The following is a 19,512-nucleotide window of genomic DNA, read 5'->3' as shown; positions in this document are numbered from 1 at the left end:
GGATCTCCATGCCAGTAAAGGCAGACTGAAGCCGCGGAGCTGGGGCATGAAGCAGTTTCCGGGGCCTTCGGTTCCACTTGTAAACATGGCGGAGGAGCTGCTTGAAACGGTGGAGAGATTGCAGTCCAGACTCTCCGAGAACCAAGAGCCTCGGAAGGTAAAGACCAGTGGATTGGAGAGGGAAGGATGTAACATAATGAAGGTCGATCGTGTTGTAATTGGTTCTGTTCCAATGTGGCAACGCAGTGTAGGCTACTGAAAGTAGTAACTGCTTTACAACAGCACGTCACGCAATAAATGCGTTCACTTTCAAGCAGATTATGTGTATGAACCGCAGTTAGCTTTTGTAATAATTTACTGTTACAACCATAACTGAAATGTAACAATCTCGTAAGATCATTCAGTAGAAATCACGACGACACTTTTAAGCCGTAAACGTAAGCATAAGAAATGTCAACGACAGCTATTCCTGAAGTAGTAAGCGTAACGGAAACACACAGTGGTTGCAATAGTGTTGCTTGCACTTGTCATACAATGATGTTGCTTCTCAAATAGTGTTTGATAAGACCAGTTGGAAATATACGACACCACAACAGGGAATATAAACTCGATTATATTCTTGGCCTAGAAAAGAGTGAATATTTCCCCAAAGCCTCGTCAAGCTGACTTGCTGGGTAAACAGAACTCTCGTTCTCGTAGCCCTTACGTAGGCTACTTCCCCCCACTCATGATTAGGCCCACGTCACCATGCGTAGACACCGCCACCATGGTCACGCACGGGCGCAGGGCAGGAGTCAGATTTCTTCTTATGGTTGCACCTGGTACCAGGTGTTGCGTGTCAACATAAAGTGCGAATGTAAACTCAGAGGGTCTGCTTCTTCCGTACTCCCTTCTGTTGATACATTCGGATTTAGACGTAATCCCTGCCCTGCTTTCATGTAATAATTTGCTAAATTGACAGCACAGATTTCATTGTTACTTCCTGCGTGTACTGTAGGTTGTTATTAACTATGTGTGTGTGTGTGTGTTTTATTTATTCAGCTGCTCAAGACGTTGAAGAGGCTGGCAGAGCTGCCCATGACTGTGGACATCCTGGTGGTGAGTCTGCACTATTCCTCTCTTTTGTCCTCAGAGAAACAGCAGGGGCATTATTATGAGGGGATTATGTACACATTGCCTCGCGTTGCCCAGGGTGACTGTAGCACATCTTCATCACCAGTCTGTTTCAGCTTGTTATGGCTCCATCATGGCTTCTTTATTAAATGTAATAACACTAATCTGTGCTACTGTACTTACACAGCAGTCTTGTTGAGATACTGTCGTGGCAGAAGGGAAGGGTCTCTTGCCTCTGAGGTGTTTACACACTGTGATGGAAATGAGCGTTTTCTATTGCCATACAAAACCCATGAGCATGTGTGTTTCTATACTGGGACAATCGGAGAGTGCCAAGGTGGTTAGGAACTGGTACTCACTGCTAGGGCTATTACTACCTTTTGCTGTACTCCCAGTGTCTCCCATCTGGGTTGAAACTCACTCCCTTTTTAAGAAATTTTTAAGACTATGCTCCGTTCATGTCCTTGAGACACTGAATTTCCCAAAAACTTCCACCGAAACATGAATCATGTTATTACTGACTAGAATGACAGTGTGTGAGACCTTTGTTCTGCACACACACAACCTGTAAAAATGATCTCTGTTCCTCCCTAACAGGAAACGGGTGTTGGGAAAACTGTGAATTCTCTCCGCAAGCATGACTTAGTGGGAGAGGCAGCAAAGAGCATAGTGGCTAAATGGAAGAAACTTGTTCCCCAGTCTGCAGACCGGTAAGCTTATGTTTTTGGTGGTTAGCCACCTCGTTTGCTGTTTAGACATCCAGTAATTTCATATAAAATAAGGAAGTAGAGGGGATCATCTTGATGAATTTGTTATCTGAGAGAATGACCGACACCCTACAGTAGTGTCACAGAGGTCGTAATTCGTCCGCTGCTCATGGCCCTCGAACCCGCCACCTCGACACACACCGGCATGGGAGTCGAATGCTCTAACCACTGAGCTAAAAGCCCAGGCTTACAATTCAGCGGTTAGAAGCATTCTTAAGGTTAGAAGCGTTCTTAAGGTTAGGGGTGTGAGGATTTACACGTGCAACTAGCAAGCTAGCTCAGTTCGCATCCGTTACACTAGCAATGCATTTTAATGTTCAGTCGTAGTTCTGTTACCTGTTGCCCATTGACTCTGTTCTCTCATGAAATCTGTTTTAATTGGTTGTCTTTGATCATGTTTTCCCGTAGGCCTACTCCCACGAAAGATGATCACGCACACTCGCTAGCAGCAGACTTTAACCGGGGCCATAAACGGGTCCGTGAGCCTTCTCCTGAAGAGCTGCGCCACGTAGAAGAGGAGGAGGAGGAGGAAGAGGAGGAAAGGGAGGAGGAGAGGGAGGAAGAGTATGAGCACCATGGGCAAGAAGAGGAGGAGGAGGAAGAAGAGGAGGAGCAAGAACCCATGAACCGCTACCAACATGGTTATTCCCCCTCTCCTCCGCAAGCGTACAGCCCTACAGCGCCCAGTCTGACTGGCCAGCGCCTGCCCCAGTACCAGCAGGCCTACGACAGCCCTCAGGAGGAGCCTGCGCCTAGTCCCCCACGGAAAGAGCCCCGCCACAGCAAGCCCCACCGAGACCCGGCCAGAGACCATCGAGACCGGCCAAGAGACCGCCACAGCGCCTCTGGTGGGCCGGAGCAGGAGCGGCGGAAACGACCCCCTCAGCCGCCGGCGGGTAGTGGGGGTGTGGAGGGAAAAAGGAGCAGCGACCGGGAACAGAGCAGCAGCAGCAGCAGCACGCATCGATCAGACAAACACAAAAACACACACACATCGCACGACAGGAAACACACACCGCATGACGGCAGGAAGGAGAAGAAGGGAGGAAGCGAAGGTAAATGTGTGTATGTTTGCGTGTGCCGAATATGTGTGTGATTGATGTGTTTGCAAGTGGTGGTGTTCTTGGTTTGAATTTATGTTTGTTGTGGTGAACAAGACTTGTGTGTATGAAGTGCTTTTGTTTGCATGTTAGGTTTTGTGTTTGTGTGCATCTGGTTATATTGGTGTGTGAGTATACTGGAAGTATATATTGGTGTATTGTTGGTGTATTGATTCTGGTTTCCTCAGCAATCCCACAGAAGGTCCTGTGAACATGGCTGACCAATCCCTATGTATGTGTGGTGTCTTTGGCAGGGAGGGCTCATTCGAAGCGGGACGAGACCGAGCCTCAGGAAGAGGAAAGGGAAGAGTTTGAGACCCCAACCATGTCCTTTGAGTCGTTCCTGACATATGATGCGCCCACCCCGACCAAGAAGAAGAAGAAGCTGCTTAAACCTTCTCCTAAGCCTGCAGCAGCTGCTCCACCCCCGACTCCCCCCTCCAAAGCCAGTGCCACCAATGGGGCCCGCAGCAGCAAACGCTCGGAACGTGCCCCATCCCCCACCTCCACTCCCGTCACCCCTACACCAGAGAAGCGCAGAAAGGTGAGGCCCAATGCAAGGCAACCACCTGCCTCATCCAGCCATTATCCAGCCAACTCCTTGTACCCCAAAGTGTAACAAAAGTAAACCTCTCTCCTGACGCCTTAAGAGTAGTGCTAGTGAGGGGCAATGGGAAATTGCATTGCATCCGACAAAGTTGCTAACTTAGTTAGCAACTATGGTTTTGGGAAATGCGTCCCTGAGCTTTTAGCTCGATTGCTAGTGCGCTTGACCCCCGATCCAAGGTGCTGCTGTTTGCGGGTTAGAGTCCGGGCAAGCGCAGGGCTGAGCTATGTGGTTCAACATAATGTTGATTGCAAAAGCACCCAGCAACCATGTTGCTATTTTAGTGTGTTCAGATTTGACGTGCGAGGATTTTGTGTGATCTGCCATTCACATTAATGTTTTATATCTCAATTCTCCCTGTTCTGGAGAAATGTAAAAAAACATTTATTAGTATGATTCATCACTGCCAGCCACTAATGCTTACTCACATACAGCTCCTCACAAGACTGACTAAAGGTTGGAATGGACGAATTGAAAGAGAATGTGGCTTGGCAGAGAGCCATAGATGGAGCTATTTCTAGAGGAACTTGCTCCTCCACTCATTACACCACATGCCTGGGCCCGGCCCAGCCTAGACCTCTCAGCTATGCCCTGGAGTCTGCACATGTGCTTCACAGCCATAGAGTGCATTTACATGCACTTTAGTATCCTGGTCATGAGGCTTATCCTGATTTTGGTCACATTCAGGATATGGTGTTTATGTAACCTGCGTTGTGTTGAACCTGCGCGATTCAGCCTTGCACACGACTCGAACCCGTGAACAGCAGCACCTCGGATCGGGAGGCGAGCGTGCTGACAGTTGAGCCAATAGCCCAGGATACTAGCTCGCATGCCAGCAGCACTCTTGAGGCGTCGGGGAGTGAGGTTTACCAACGTTCCACACGCACAGCTAAGCTAGCTGGCATCCCTTACATTTACATGAACACAGAGAAACCTGGTTATTGATATCCCTGTATACGTGATGAATATTAGTATTCTGGTTACCAACAATATAGTTCTATTAACACTCCTTATCCCAGTTTCTAATGCAATCGCCCGTTTGTCTAAGAAAACGGGATAAGGTATATATACATGGCACAGTATCCCGATTTCTTTCAGAGTACTCCACCTAGCATAACCGGGATACTCAAAACACAGTAAACACAGTCATAGACATACTCATGCAATAACTCAGCAGTACTCCACACTCAGACTCTCCATGCAATACTTTACGATGACCGCATGGTCTCTGTCATCTCTTCAGGTGGTGGACGTGATGCCCACCCTGCCGGACATTCCTCTGCCAGCCATCCAGCCCAACTACCGGCCCCTCCCCTCAATAGAGCACACGCCGGTGTCCCCGCAGAGACGCAAAGGTCAGTTTCCATCTGTCTGGCTTCAGTCTATTTTCTTTTACTCCACCCTCTCTCTGTCTTGCAGTAGTATATGGGCAGCCTTGGCCTACTGGTTAGCGCTTTGGACTTGTAACCGGGTTGCTGAAGTGCCCTTGAGCAAGGCACCCTCACTGCTGCTTGACCCCTCATGGGATCAAAAGAGTGTATATATATACTTATACTTATACTTCCATCTGTCTAGTTTCAGTCTATTTTCTTTCACTCCGCCCTCTCTCTGTCTTCCAGTAGAAGTTTTGATATAAATGTCAGTTTTGCTGCTGTATAAAAGTAGTAATGGCAGTGCTCTTGGTAGTATATGACTTATTATAAATCGTGTTGTGTTGATCAATTCATGTTTAGCTCTGAGTGGTAAGATGTCTGTCCTCTCTTTCCAGCAAATCAATCAATTTATCTTCCTTCTTCCTCCAGTTCCTGTGTCGTGTGATGAGGAGGATGCCGGCTTCACGGGCCGACGGTTTAACTCTAAGATGGTGGTGTACTCTGGGTCCAAGACCGCCTACCTGCCCAAGATGATGTCTCTGTATGAGCAGTGCATCCGCGTCCTCCAGAACAACATTGACTGTGAGTCCCTGTAAAGGAGACTACTGTATTTCTGCTGTTTGAACGATTGTGTTTGTAGGCGTACTTCACTTAAACACACAGTATGGAAGAACATGCAGGTGATATAATCTTGGGGAGTAGCCATTGCAATTGTTACCTCATTTTATCAGAATATTCTTGTAAGTGTTTGTTTTGGGATATGGTGTACATATTGAATGCTGACATGAATGTATATGTGGTGATGAGTTCTATCAGGTATGCAATAGATGACTCCAGTATGTCCGTCGGGCTACATCGGGTATGACAGACAGGCTACACCGGCTGTGAAATTGTTCATGGAGCGTAGACATCGTGTTAGAACACTGGTCTAAGTTTTGTACACGCTGCTGTCACATCAGTTGTAGCCAGTTCCATTGATTATAGTGAAAGCTAATTTTTGCATACACTCTGTGAACAGAACTTTTAAGTGCCTGATGTAGTGTTTCTGTGAGAGGCCTTTTTTAAGTATCAAATTTAAGTATCAAAGACACCATTGTTGACCCTGTATTGCATTGTATTAAATTCTGATTGATGACGTTTACATAGCAATCGATGAAGTTGGGGGCGTACCATTTGAGATTCTGGAGCCAGTGATGGAACGCTGCACCCCAGAACAGCTGTACCGCATTGAAGAATGCAATCAGGTGGATAATGCACTCACAGAAATACACACTCATGTATAGCCTACGCACACACACACACACAGACAGACACACACACACACACACACACACACACACACACACACACACACAAAAGAGTACCTGTACTATCGGAGGAAGTCATCTTTGTATGAATCCAACCTGGATACAAACACCCAGACATTATACTTGACACTCATACTTGACTCTGACAAAGACGTGGCACACGTTGAAACGTTAGTCCTTATGTTGGCACCTGAATAATAAAAACTATTAAAATTCAACATCTTTGTCGCTCGGGTGAACTCTCTCTCTCACACTGGATTCGGTCCTCTCCCGTCGATGCGCTAGATGTGACCCGCAGTAGCGCGGAGGTACATTTGTTTTTCTACCCAGACACTATATTGTGTTCTCTCATTCTCATTCTCATTCTCATTCTCATTCTCTCCGTCTTTTGCAGCACTTTTTGGAGGACACAGATGAGCTGTGGATGAAGCACTGCCAGCGTGACTTCAAGCGCCAGTCTCCGCTTGAGTATGAGTCATGGCGGGAACTGTACCTCCGTCTGCACGATGAGCGAGAGGAGCGTCTGCGCAAGCTCACGCAGAACATCAGCTCTGCCCATGCCAACCGGCCCAAAGGTAAAGGCTAAGGGCACAAGCAACAAAGAAACATGTAGCAGCCTACACATCTTTGAAGTTTATTTAGAAGTGTATTAATTCGCCTTAATTCGAGGTGTAATGGCAAGTGTACCCTTTAGCCTCGTTCTAGCCACCAGGTGAATAAGGCGAATAGAATGAACCCCTTGAGATGGGCCATCTCATATTTGAGGGGGTCCTTCGTACACACACACACACAGAAAACAATGCCGTACACGAGACAGGTCACAGAAACACTCATACATATTCAGACATATTCAAAGCCTGTATTACTACATTAGGGAAGAGGAAAGGGAAGACAAATATCTCTATCTCCACAGCTTAGGGTGCAACTGCTCTTCCTCGGTTTTCCCTTGGCACATACAGTAATTTTCTTAATTTACCTCTCTCACTGAGAGTGCAGTATCCAAACTCCTATCACGTAGCAGTCTTACTACATAGATTGAATCCCACATGTGATAAATGCTTCACAGAGTTCCATTTCTCACAGCAATCAAAACGCCTGGGTAACACCACTACTTACAAAAAAAAAAAAAACACTCTCTCGATTTTACTCAGGTTCACAACTATTATCCAACTGAATCCTACCTCATGAGGTGTTCCTTCCAAAGTATCTTGACTAGGACCACTCTCTGCATCTTACCACCTCACCACAGGGGTCCCCCAAGGCTCGATGCTGGGGCCCCTTCTCTTTGCCATTTACACCACCTCCTCGAGTTTGATAATATGCTTGCAAGGCTTCTTAATTCACTGCTATGGAGATGATGTACAACTCTATGGGTGCGAGTTTCAGAAAGTATTTTGCTGGCGGTAACAGGAGCACATGCCCACTGTGGTCAGAGTGAAGTCAGACACAAACTGGGCAAACAGAGTCAGGACAAAGTGATAACTACGACAGGCCTACTTTTGTAATATTCTATCTTTGTATAGCGTTAGTATTAATTGGAAAGACGTGTAAAAAGAGATGAATGAACTGGATGAATTAACTGACAACATCGCAAGAAATAGATGCCCGATAACTGCCCAATGTGCATTACAGGATGGCCGCCAAGTGTGGGGACTTTGATTAGGACTTTGATTTAATGCTGGTTGCATGTGATTGGTTAATTCAAATTCACTTCACCTTCAAGTCTCGCCCATTTCAGAGGATGAATGAAGGAACATAACCTTCAGCTGAACTTCTCTAAGACTGTACTGCTGGTCCTCCCAACCAAACAAACTATACATCACATTATCAAAATTGACTCCCTATCTTTTAATTTAGGTGTCATGATTGATGACCAATTAACCTTCTCTGACCATAGTGCCTCAATCACCCTGCCATGGCGCGTCGCACTGTTCAATATAAGAAAAATTAAGCCATACCTAACTCAATATGTTACCTAACCGTAAAGGGGGCCTCCTGGCCTGTACAGTAAAACCCGTAAAGTATAAGTATATGTACTCTTTTAATCCCGTGAGGGAAAGATAATCCAGAACATGCTGGCACGTCTGGTCTTCTATCAACAGAGGTGTAACAGTTGAATTTGGTAGCATATGTTGCAGCTGTCTGAGCACTCACACTTATCCTCTCGTGACAGGTCGTCAGGTGAAGATGGCGTACGTGAACTCGGTCGCCAAGCCACCACGTGATGTGCGTCGCCGCCAGGAGAAGTTTGGAACGAATTCCGGAGCCAGCTCCAGTGCCAGCTCTGCATCCTCAAATCCAGTCCGGTAAGACACCTGAGCAGGTGACACGGTGTGCATGTTTTCTGTGGTGCAACGGTGGTTACGTGGAGGACGTGAACCGTCCGACGCGCGGCGGATTATTTCTGATAATAGACGCATCGAAGGGCATTATCCCATTTATACCATGGTCACTTACGAAATAAATAAATATGAAATCAATTATTAATACTAAATGAGTTTTAGAGCTAAAATCGTTAGCTGTTTATCGCAACGCTGTGGAATGTTGATAAGTTGATTGTTGATAATGCTGTCTTGGTTACCAACTAGCGTTTGAGCCAGCGCAGTGATTTAGAACTGTCATCAGGCAACGTCTTTTTATTGGTGTAGTATATCACTTTTTAAATGACACCCTTTTCAACCTAGACCATGGTATAAATAGTTGTTAATCTAGTAGTAAGGAATACTTACTTGAAATGAGGTGGTCAATCATTTGCGCTTTATACGTACATTTATCTTAAAATGCTTCATGGTATTTTGTATACTAGTAATCTTTTCATCAAAATGATTAAGTTGAAAAGCCTCAGGTTTATAGAAAATGTCCTGTCCTGTACGAAATGTCCTATTTTGGATAGCTCTAATACTTACAAACTGATGTACGAACTGGTGTACACATATTTCCAAAGCAGTGTATAGTTTGTTTTCAGTTAAAAGGTACACTATGCAATATTTTTACCTTAATATAACCTCTACGAAGCCAATTTGATGGTAAACGAACTTGTATTAGGGGAATCGTGCACCTAGCATAGCCATAGAGCTTTGCCGTAGCGGGTCGTTACCGAGAGAACCAGCAGTGCAACTTCAAGAATTGCCGACCTGGAGACATCTAGCGAGAATCGTGAAACATTACCTTGTCAGTAGATATAGCTCTTTGGAGATAGATTTTGCCTATTGTTAGTCCTTTGCCACCACAACAAGAACATTTTCATTATGTACAGGGGGAACAAGCCATGAGAAGTAGACTATTTACAATGGCAAAGTAAAATATAAATATAGTGACTCTAGGGGGAGCTTTAAGGAATCGCCAAAATGCCTGAAAGTGCATAGTATACCTTTTAATATCAAAATATTAAATTATTATTTATTACACTTGACAACTGTAAAGCTGTCTGCTATGTTCAACTTCAGGTCTGATTGATTTAAATTTGTGTCTGCCTTTATGTTCCCATCAGGATCAAGCCAGCAATGGCTTACACCTCCCAGTCGGATGACGGGGGGCACTCCTCATATAGCAGCCCCCCCGAGACATCCCGCCCCTCTATGTCCGGTGGGGGAGGGCCCAGTGCACGTGACAAACCACAGGTTAAAAGTAAGTCCTGCATATGTCTTATGGTCTCTAAGGCAGGGGTTCTACATTTTTTTTGGTTCCAACCCCTGCTCTAAAGCTACTCCCATGGACCTTCCTCTGTCTCATATTCACTGTTTGTAATCATTGATTCACTGATTACACTGGACTCTACACATACAGATGACCAAAAAGTGATCAGATACCATATCTGCTGTGTGGTTCTTGGACTACAGTTATTAAGTGTGCAATATTTAGAAATGGTCAAATTCAAATATATCAAGGTTATTAGAGCAGAATCGGGGGTTGGGTGATTCTTAGCAAATGGTTCGATTTGTGTCCTCATGGTATAATTAAGTACAAGTTGTGTAAAAATGTGTTATTTGTTCCACCTTGCTTACTAAATGAAACCTTTCTCCACTAGGTAATACAAGGTTTATACCCTCAGGGTTTATTAACTCTAAAATAATTACTCTCACACTGTAAGCACTCTAAAATGCCATGTCCACAGTCAGTATTTATTTTTTAACTTCAGTTGCAAATATAAGTAATACAAATCAAATAATGTTTTTAACTATAATTGCAAAGAACTATTTCTGATACATCTCACCACATGATATTTATATATCATATATATATTGATATTTAAAATCTTGAAATATGGTCTGTCCCCCTGCGTTACTCTGAACAACAATCATTCTGGACACGCCCTTTGAATGTATCTCTAGTTACCTGACTCAGGAAGTAGGATGCAGTAGAAAGCACCTACAAACATGCAATATCTATGGTTTTCTTTGGTAAACCAGAAGACAGAGCATTACAATAGTCGAGCGTGCTAGTAATAAAAGGATGTGCTAATTTCTGTTTTTGCATGGGTAAGAAATGGCTACATTTCTTTCTCTGTATTTCTCAGATAATAATAAAAAAAAAAACCATCAGCCCAAACATAAGCAAACAGTGTAATTACATTAGACGAAATCAGCACCTACTTTTAGTCAGACCCGTTGTCACATTTTACCAATATAGTGGTATTCAAATGTTTCACAGTGATTGCATATAAGGAATTACAGTGTTGTTTTTTACGATTACAGTGAACTTTTCTATGAACACAATGAAATATACATTGTATAGTGCTCAGATGAAAATTAGTGTAATGCATAACACATTTTGGTTACATTTTTAGGCCTATTTAGAGAGAATCTTGGTTCTCACTTGAGTTGATGTTAAAATGTCTTGCTCAGATATAAAATGTACTTGCAAAATTGCTGATAGGAACTTGCTAATGCAATGCAATGTTTTCGGTTCAGGGGAAGTCACTATCGTGAAGTAATTGTTTACACAATATAGATGTAGAAAATGCTGTTTTTCCTTATGTGGCCATTAAGGTGACCACAATAGATGCTTATGGAGATGAGACATTTCATTAAAAAAATGACTCAATTCCAACCTAAATCTAACTGCTGCACAGTTGTTTCCTATGGCCGTGCTTATAAAAGGTTGTGTGGTATTCCTGATTGTGACTTGTCTGTCACTGAAGTCTGTGCATTCCTTTCAAATCATGCAAATGCTGTAGTTTCTTAGCTTGAGATCATTGACTGTGTCCAACTACTGACTCAGGACTCCTCTCTGGCAGCCAAGTGTTTAGAGAATGTTTATGATTAGGCCTTAAGAGCCCAGGGGTTGTTGTAGGTGTGGGGAAACACCATTAAAATGCCCTGTGGACCACACTTCCTGTTCCAGTTCAGCTTGTATGAGCTGCGTTTGGCCCTAGGATTTATTGTTAGCATTGGAAGAATACTGTTAATGAATATTTAAAGTTGATTTTGAATTTTGAAACAAATTTGTCTTGTCTTTGTCTTGTGATCTGTTTATCAGCCTCTTAAATTACTCATTTGTTTTTTCCCTTCAGAAATTGCTCCAATGATGGCCAAAACAATCAAAGCATTCAAGAACCGTTTCTCTCGGCGATAAGGACAGAGAGTGACTGACTGCGGTGAAAGACTGTAGTTTAGTTTTTTTTTTAACCTAACAATGTCTTTATGGTTATAAATGTTCTGGACAGACCACTGGACCCCCTCAGTCATACCAGAACACACACACACACACACACACACACACACACACACACACACACAACACAAACTCATCCTGGCATGTGGTCCTTTTTATTTTTCACTCAAACGCTGGCACTACAAATGGCTTGAGACACCAGGCTATGAACTTTTACTGCATTCAGATTTTTTTAAGCACATACAATTTGGTAGGATATCAAATAGCCCAAGGAATATGAATTTGGATCTTTCATTGACATCAAATGAGCTACATTTGATCTCAAATCAGCTACATCCCACTGTTCCCACACTGTGCAAGTTTGAGCGTGACGTTCACACTGCGGTATGACTTGATGTATCAAAAAGAATGTGTTTGTGGAGAGCTGGGTTAAGCACCACCGTGCAGCCTCCCTTTGTTACAGCATTTTCAAGAGAAAGAGAGAATGGGGAAAAATGAGAATTTATAGGAACCTGCAACTTAATGCAACTATTTATTTAAATCCTCGGGGCCAGGCTCCCCAGAGCCTGCCAAACACAAGTGGATCAAAATATTAATTTTAATAGATTTTAATGATGTAATATGAACATTTTTAATAAAATTGACTTTTGCCCTCATTTGCTTGAGAATTGTTTTTGTTTCCAAAACATGTAGCCTACTTCCCTTATGGTTCTTATCCATTAGCCTACATATGTGTTAACAAACACACATTTTTTCAGGTGTCATGTTATTGTAACATCTTGAACATGGGCTACTTGGGAACTTATCTGAGCCAGCAGGTCAGCTCATTCATCTTATCAGTACGATTTAGCACACCCTTTCTGCACAGCACATAGACTGTTTTATAAACAGTCTATGGCACAGCATGACCAGGCGTTTTATCGGCCTACATTCCATGGAGAGGCTACTACACCTTTATCTTGATTAATTGAATTAGGTTACTTGTTTCGTTAGGCACCTGTTTAGTATCAGCATGCTGCCAGACAGTTATCTTGTTATATGCCTTTCCAGTAAAAACCTTTAAAATGTAAAGCGGGGGACTCTGGTGAAGCAAATTTCAATGCAGCCTACCCACTGACCCGAGTGTATTTCTTAAAATGGCCACTGAGTGGCGCAGGATAAAACGGAACGTTATTAAAATAGCCAATCAAAGAATTTGTTTTCTGTTACGTCTAAACTAGGCGACTATACATTGAGGACATGATTGGCCGAATCACTTGAATTCATAACCAATCAAAACTGAAAGTTATATTTTGCCTTGATTTTACAGGTTCGTATCAAAGATTGTTAAGGCGGAGCAAGATGTTTCATCAGGAGCCACTTCCGGGAACCCGGATCGCACGAGGGGGGGTCAAAATCCCCCTTTATGCAGAGCAGAGGCAGCGACTGCTCCATTGAAGTCTATGGGCATAGCTCAGAATTTCACCACATATGCTAAGGTCTTGGTTCTATAGACTTAGGAATGTGAATTTTGGGCACGTTTTCATGATCCTCAAACCCTTCTGAACATTTCAGGTACATTTTTAGCATTTTTGAGCATTCCAGTCTGGAGAAAATCAACCTTATATCAGGTGTGCGCCGGTTATTTATGCAGCTGCTGTTGGCCGGTTGCAACGTACGCTCGTCAATACGTCATCGACACGCCTCTTTATGCAGACAGGATTCGATCCCCATTTCGCGCCCATAGACATGAACTACGACGAAGTATCTTGCTCCTCCTTAACAATCTTTGTTCGTATGTCGTGCCTTGGTTGGATGTTGTGTCACACGTGATAGTGAACTTCGTGAGTAAGCTCGTACACATTATTTTTGGGAGATGTTCAGCAGCAAGTAGAGAGAGAGAGAGTCCACAAAGTTAGCTAAGTAATTGCAGTGCTCATATAATGGCTGGACACGGCCATGGTCACGGTGGACACCATCACGGGTGTTGTGAAGACGAGCATGAGGCACCCGAGCGCGGCGTGGAGTATGCGCTTTATCTGCGCATTGACTTGGAGAAAATGCAGTGTCTGAACGAGAGTCGTGACGGAGACGGAAAGCTCGTATTTAAACCGTGGGATCAGCGCACAGACCGCGAGAAGGTAGACTGCTTTGAGGAATATGACAGTTTCATAATGGTTTGGGATGACTGTCAACCTTACATTTAACGCGACCCCCTTATGGTGTTTTATCAGAGACAGGCACGGGCTTTCTGTAGTAGGCTGGTGACGATAATCTCACTGCAGGCTGATCTCATACCAGTTACAGCTATTTTGTTGAGTTGTTGTCTACAATTTAAAGACGTTTCATGTACAGAATTTAATTTTGGTTTCTACATATCCTTTTCAGTTTGTTGAGAGTGACGCTGACGAAGAACTGCTCTTCAATATTCCGTGAGCTTTACCAATCTACTGTCTGACGTTCTCACTGTCATTATCATCCTCATCCTCTTCGCCATTCATCTTTCTCGTTTGTTACGATGTGTTTAGTTTGTATGTTGTGTTTGCACGGCTGCACCCATCTGTAATGCCATAATGCAGCAACCAACCGAGACTATATTGGAGGACGATTTCATGTGCATCCCTCTCTCTGCAGGTTTACTGGCAGTGTCAAGCTGAAGGGAATCATAATTTCAGGAGAGGATGACGAGTCTCACCCTTCAGAGATGAGACTGTGAGTGAGTGGGCTTTGAGCAGATATGATTATGATATGATACGATATGATATAGATATAATATCAGTTCCTTAATTGGTGGGCAGATATGTGTATGGTAGCTCAGTTCACTGTTACTGTCTTATGTCCCATCTTTACTTTAGGTACAAGAATATCCCACACATGTCATTTGATGACACAGAACGGGAGCCGGAACAAGCCTTTCGTCTGAACAGAGATCCGCTTGCTGAGCTGGAGTACCCAACAAAGTAAAAATCCGATGTCAGCCACACAGATGGGCACTAACTCACTCACTCCCTTCCCCCTCCCCCCTCCTTCCCCACCCTTTCCTTTGGCTTTTTTCGTGTAGTCATGTCTTTCTCTCTCCATATATTGTCTGTTTATATTTGTTATATATATATATATATATATATATATATATATATATATATATATAAAATTGTCTGTTTATTTGTTACAGTAGATTGTGTTTTTGGCTCTGTCTGATGCAGTAGACCATGTTCTATTCATCTGACTTCAGTATCACTACCTATGTGGTTGACATCCATATAGTACCAGTATCACTATGTGGTTGACATCTAATTATCATGATCAACCAGTGACTTAATGATCAACCTGTGACCTAATCTGCCTCCTGCATTCTCCACAGGATTGCCCGCTTCTCTAATGTAGAGCACCTCTCCATCCATTTGTCCCGAAACTTTGGTGCAGAGTCTACACGTGTCTACTATATTGGATTGAGAGGGGAGTACACACAGGTAGGTGCCAAAACATGATGTGGAACTCTGATCTAGTGTTTATAATATTAGACCTCATTTTAACTTGATGGCAAAATACAACCTTTATAAAGATGACCAGTGTTGCCACAGTTACCTTGAAAAAGTAATCTGATTACTGATTACTCCTTTAAAAAGTAACTTAGTTACTTTACTGATTACTTGATTTTAAAAGTAACTAAGTTAGATTACAAGTTACTTTATTAGTTACTTTCAACAATGTATAGCAGACATCCCAACCTAACCTACTTAGATACTGAAATTCAGATGTTTGTTCAATAATGTCTAGTCAGTACACCAAATAAGGAAGGCCTATTGATAGAAATTGTGATAGTAAAATATGTAGATTTTGGGGTAGTTTGTAGCCTAGAAATCTAGACGCACCCTAGCGGCGGCAAATTAATTTGCTCAGCCTGTACGTCTAGTATCAAACCATAGGGATTTCTATTGGCTGACGCCGTGGACGTCATCCAATCACAGCGCTCTATTTTGTTAGAGAGTCTTAAGGCGGGTCCTGCGACAGTAGCAACAAGGAAGGTGGCTATGGCGAACGAAGAGCGGTTGTTTGAATCGGCGTTGCCGTCAAATTTGGAAGAGTTGGACTTGTGCTTTTCTTTGAAAGTTGAGCAACACAATGCACTTAAGTCATTCCTTTCGAAGATTCGATTCCAGACTATACATTTCAATGATATAGGATGGCCTGCCAGGCTAGGTAGTTTGGCCTTTTCATGTAGCCTTGGCAACTAGCCATCTAGTATAGGCCTGAGTAATATGCAAATGAAATTACACTTGTTAAACTCACCTCAACAAGTCTTTTTGCGATCATTTAACCCGCCGTGAGCAATGCTAAAGTCACTGTTACAAACAGTGCAGTGTGCAAGACTATCATTATGTTTTACTCTTATGAGACAATTGGGTACACTTTTTGTAGTCTGATGTGAAATGGGTCTTAAATGTTCCTTTTTGAGGGGCACTGACTCTGCCATGACTCTCCTGTTCCTAGATACACTAACTGAACTGATTAGTTAAGTTCGGGAGAAATGAGATATAAGCTAAGCCCACCTACACTGAAAACTGATTGGTTTATTTAGCATGCTCTGTCTTGGATGCGCTTGCAGGCACACACGCACCACTCCTCTCTCTCTCCCTCCGTTGTGTGCGCGTTAAACTCAGATGCACACGCGATTTGAAGTCCGGTCTGGCTTGCGTGCTCTTGTTCGCTCTAGGTTCCGGGAGATTTTATGTAATTTGCGGGCGTCAGGATATCAATATGTGGGAGACTCCCAAAACTTCGGGAGACTTGGGATGTCTAGCTAGACAGCACTTTGTCGCCAGCACAGAATGTACAATGTACCTTAATGTTGTCATGTTTAGCTGACACAAACTCAAAATAATGACTGTATAGATAAAATGTGCATCTCTCTCCTCCCTCCATTGTTTACGTTTGTGTCGCTGCGTGGTTTTACATGTGAGTTGTCCTCATGCTGAAAAGGTTGGCATAGACTACATGCCATTAATCCCCGAGACAAGAAGAAAGCAAAGAATATATCTTTTTACTAAGGAAAATGACAAAAATAGTAACACACAGTGACTTAGATAAGTAACTTTAATCTGATTACTGGTTTGTAAATAGTAGCGCGTTAGATTACTCGTTACCGAAAAAAGTGGTCAAAATAGACTAACGCGTTACTGGCATCACTGAGGATGACCAAATCAAGCCACAATTGCTCTTATCCTGACCTGGGTACAGTCAGAGACGGTTGATCGAGAGTGCGGCAGAAATGCCGTTCGCCCTATTAAGAGTTTGTGTGGCATCGAAATGATTTTGGAAACGTTATTTTTAGGTAAGAAAACTCTTTAGGGGGCCTTTAAGTGTAAGTTGGGAAAGCTTGTCTGGTCATTGCGTGCTCAGTATTGAATGTAGAGTGACCAGTGGCCATATTGTTGCTCAAATTAACACACAAACCAAGTGTTGTGTTACACATGCATTGACCAGATGTATTGTCCAGTTCATCTATGCTTGTTGTCAGTTGTCATAGTATTTCATTGTTAATTACTAACAGTCTTGAGAGTGTTTTCTACTAAATGTTGGCTCAGCAGTGAAGATGAAAGTAGCTGAGCCTGGCAATCCAGATCAGATCCAATGCTGCACAGTGATACATTTTCTCAAATATCAGAAAGCTGAGCAAAAGGCAAACGTAACAATTTTCGTTTTTGTTTTCAGCAATTTCACTCGTTTCATTTTTCTGTAAATGCAACGCTGTTAATGATTGGCTGAATGCCGCTGACATCTTGACTGTGATCTGAGATTGTATTCCATAGCCTACTGTGAGTCATGGGGTTCATATCATTTGTCTTTTTATTTCATTTTGTCCATCCTCCCTCCCTTCCTTCCTTCATTCATTCCTCCTGTCCTAACCCCTCCTTCTAATTGTTTTTGTGAAGGAAACGAGAAAGGAACGATAGGAGGATGGAGGAATGAAGGAGAGACAGATATAAGAAATGAGACGTCCTGCACACTCACGCATCATTTTCAAGAGACGTCATTTACTGATGATGCAGTGCATCACCGCTTAGGCTAGAACACACGCAAATTGCAGAGAATATGAACTTACACCAAAGCCTAAAAATGTCATATGAACATGGACTCTTCCAGCATATAAAGGTCTTTTCTAGTTCTACTAGTTTATTGTCGCAAATAAATCCCTATGAACTTGTTTGAAACCGAAAGTTGACAGACGTGGGAGGAAATGTTTACCTTGGCAGCTTGGACCAATGATCGCACAATTCCGACTGAAAACGCTTCCGCGTAGGATACTCTTGTGTTTCCTCGCGTATCAGGCCTTCCACCACCCTCCTCTCTCCTTGGTCTTGCAATTATATAACTGACACATCCTCGATGACGTAGAGCTTTGAACGATTTCCGGGGCACAAACTGGAGGACCGAGGAGAGATGCCGTATGCAAATAGAGCTTTGAGATGAAGCCATGGTGTCTATTTGATTATTAAAAGATCTGGAGGGCATTCTAAGTACATGGTTAAGAGACAAACATGGGTAATAGCCATTAAGCTAGAAGTGGAGGTTTACCACAAACTCAAAGTCAATGTTTTGTCACTGAACCACATACTTGGAACCCCTGCTGGCCCTGTGGTATGGTTCTTTAGACATATATTTTATGGGCCTCATCTTCTTACTGTTTCTACACACTGGTTCTTTAATTTATTTTTTCTTCTTTGTTTCCTTCTTTCTTTGACTTCTAGGCCCACCGACATGAGGTCACCATCTGTAATTACGAGGCGTCCGCCAACCCAGCTGATCACAAAGTGCAAACCATCACTCCCCAAACACACTTCATCTCCTGAAACACAAACAAACGTGCACGCAAACGCACAATAACTGCAACTGGATGGATCCTCACTGGTAAAATGGACCTGGCAGGTAGAGATGCTGTTGACAGGGAGGAACTGGACTCAGACCAGAGGACATGAGAACACCGCTGCAGACGATGCAGATGCCCATCATCTCTAATGTTGGCACATGTAACTGTATTTTTGGTGTGATAATAAAATTGAGAGAATTGAGATTAAACTTGCAGTGATTTTACAGAAGGTAGTTAGTGACCAATGAGTACAGAAAATGGTAGACTTTCTGGCTTCTCATTGCCACCACCTGTTTAACATTTACCCACCAAATGCAGGGGCATGCATCTAGCACACCACTATCACATATAGAACGGGATGGTCATGATTCTGGGTTATCGGGGGTCTGCTACATTTTCCGAGGGTCTGCACATGTGCCATTGTAAAGCTGAATGCAGTGTTGCTGAAAGTAACTAGGCTTAAATTCAGAATTTGTGCTATGAAAATGTGTACTGCAGCTTGTTTTCCTTCTTTTCTTTCTTTTTATTAACTGTAAATCTTCAGCCGAATAACTACATCATCGTATGATTTCGAATAATCTTAGTGGATGAGTTTTTTTTTTTTTTTTTTTTTTTTTTTTTTTTTTTTTACATTTATTTATCTTGAGTGAATAGTAATGTTAGTTTCCAATAAAATTTTTGGAAAGTAGGCTATAACGATCAATTTGTTAAATTTTCAAATATATGCAGTATCCGGAGCCTGTAGACTAAAACAATGATAATTTCTTAGTTATATCACTAACGTT

The 19,512-nt window shown here is 42.9% G+C and overlaps 2 protein-coding genes across 3 annotated transcripts; both read left to right on the top strand.

Moving 5' to 3' along the window:
* eloa (elongin A) lies at positions 1 to 12,536 on the top strand. Of its 2 annotated transcripts, none has more exons than XM_042077070.1 (12): positions 1 to 157; positions 1,042 to 1,098; positions 1,711 to 1,823; positions 2,289 to 2,935; positions 3,235 to 3,524; positions 4,831 to 4,942; positions 5,390 to 5,542; positions 6,107 to 6,204; positions 6,662 to 6,842; positions 8,441 to 8,573; positions 9,758 to 9,894; positions 11,780 to 12,536. In XM_042077070.1, exons 1-12 carry the CDS (start codon positions 47 to 49, stop codon positions 11,839 to 11,841), a joined length of 2,094 nt encoding a protein of 697 aa, XP_041933004.1. In that variant the 5' UTR covers positions 1 to 46; the 3' UTR covers positions 11,842 to 12,536. The 2 variants fall into 2 exon arrangements, with proteins under 2 accessions (XP_041933004.1, XP_041933006.1); XM_042077072.1 differs by lacking the exon at positions 1 to 157 and adding an exon at positions 890 to 938.
* A 1,114-nt stretch (positions 12,537 to 13,650) lies between these two features.
* On the top strand, positions 13,651 to 18,936 carry pithd1 (PITH (C-terminal proteasome-interacting domain of thioredoxin-like) domain containing 1). Its single transcript, XM_042076570.1, has 6 exons — positions 13,651 to 14,000; positions 14,248 to 14,291; positions 14,494 to 14,571; positions 14,715 to 14,819; positions 15,221 to 15,329; positions 18,609 to 18,936. The coding sequence occupies exons 1-6, from the start codon at positions 13,803 to 13,805 to the stop codon at positions 18,708 to 18,710; spliced, it is 636 nt and encodes a 211-aa protein (XP_041932504.1). The 5' UTR covers positions 13,651 to 13,802; the 3' UTR covers positions 18,711 to 18,936.
* Positions 18,937 to 19,512: the final 576 nt, after the last annotated feature.

This window comes from Alosa sapidissima, chromosome 21 (genome assembly GCF_018492685.1).
Source record: "Alosa sapidissima isolate fAloSap1 chromosome 21, fAloSap1.pri, whole genome shotgun sequence".
In the NCBI taxonomy this organism is placed as follows: Eukaryota; Metazoa; Chordata; class Actinopteri; order Clupeiformes; family Clupeidae; genus Alosa; species Alosa sapidissima.
This window is presented reverse-complemented; position numbering and strand designations above follow the sequence as displayed.

Coding starts and splice junctions, on each gene's coding strand:
- eloa (XM_042077070.1), top strand. CDS start 47: ATGAAGCAGTTTCCGGGGCCTTCGGTTCCACTTGTAAACATGGCGGAG. Junction 2,936..3,234: donor GAAGAAGGGAGGAAGCGAAG/GTAAATGTGTGT, acceptor TGTCTTTGGCAG/GGAGGGCTCATTCGAAGCGG. Junction 6,843..8,440: donor CCATGCCAACCGGCCCAAAG/GTAAAGGCTAAG, acceptor CTCTCGTGACAG/GTCGTCAGGTGAAGATGGCG.
- pithd1 (XM_042076570.1), top strand. CDS start 13,803: ATGGCTGGACACGGCCATGGTCACGGTGGACACCATCACGGGTGTTGT. Junction 14,292..14,493: donor GAACTGCTCTTCAATATTCC/GTGAGCTTTACC, acceptor CTCTCTCTGCAG/GTTTACTGGCAGTGTCAAGC. Junction 15,330..18,608: donor TGAGAGGGGAGTACACACAG/GTAGGTGCCAAA, acceptor TTTGACTTCTAG/GCCCACCGACATGAGGTCAC.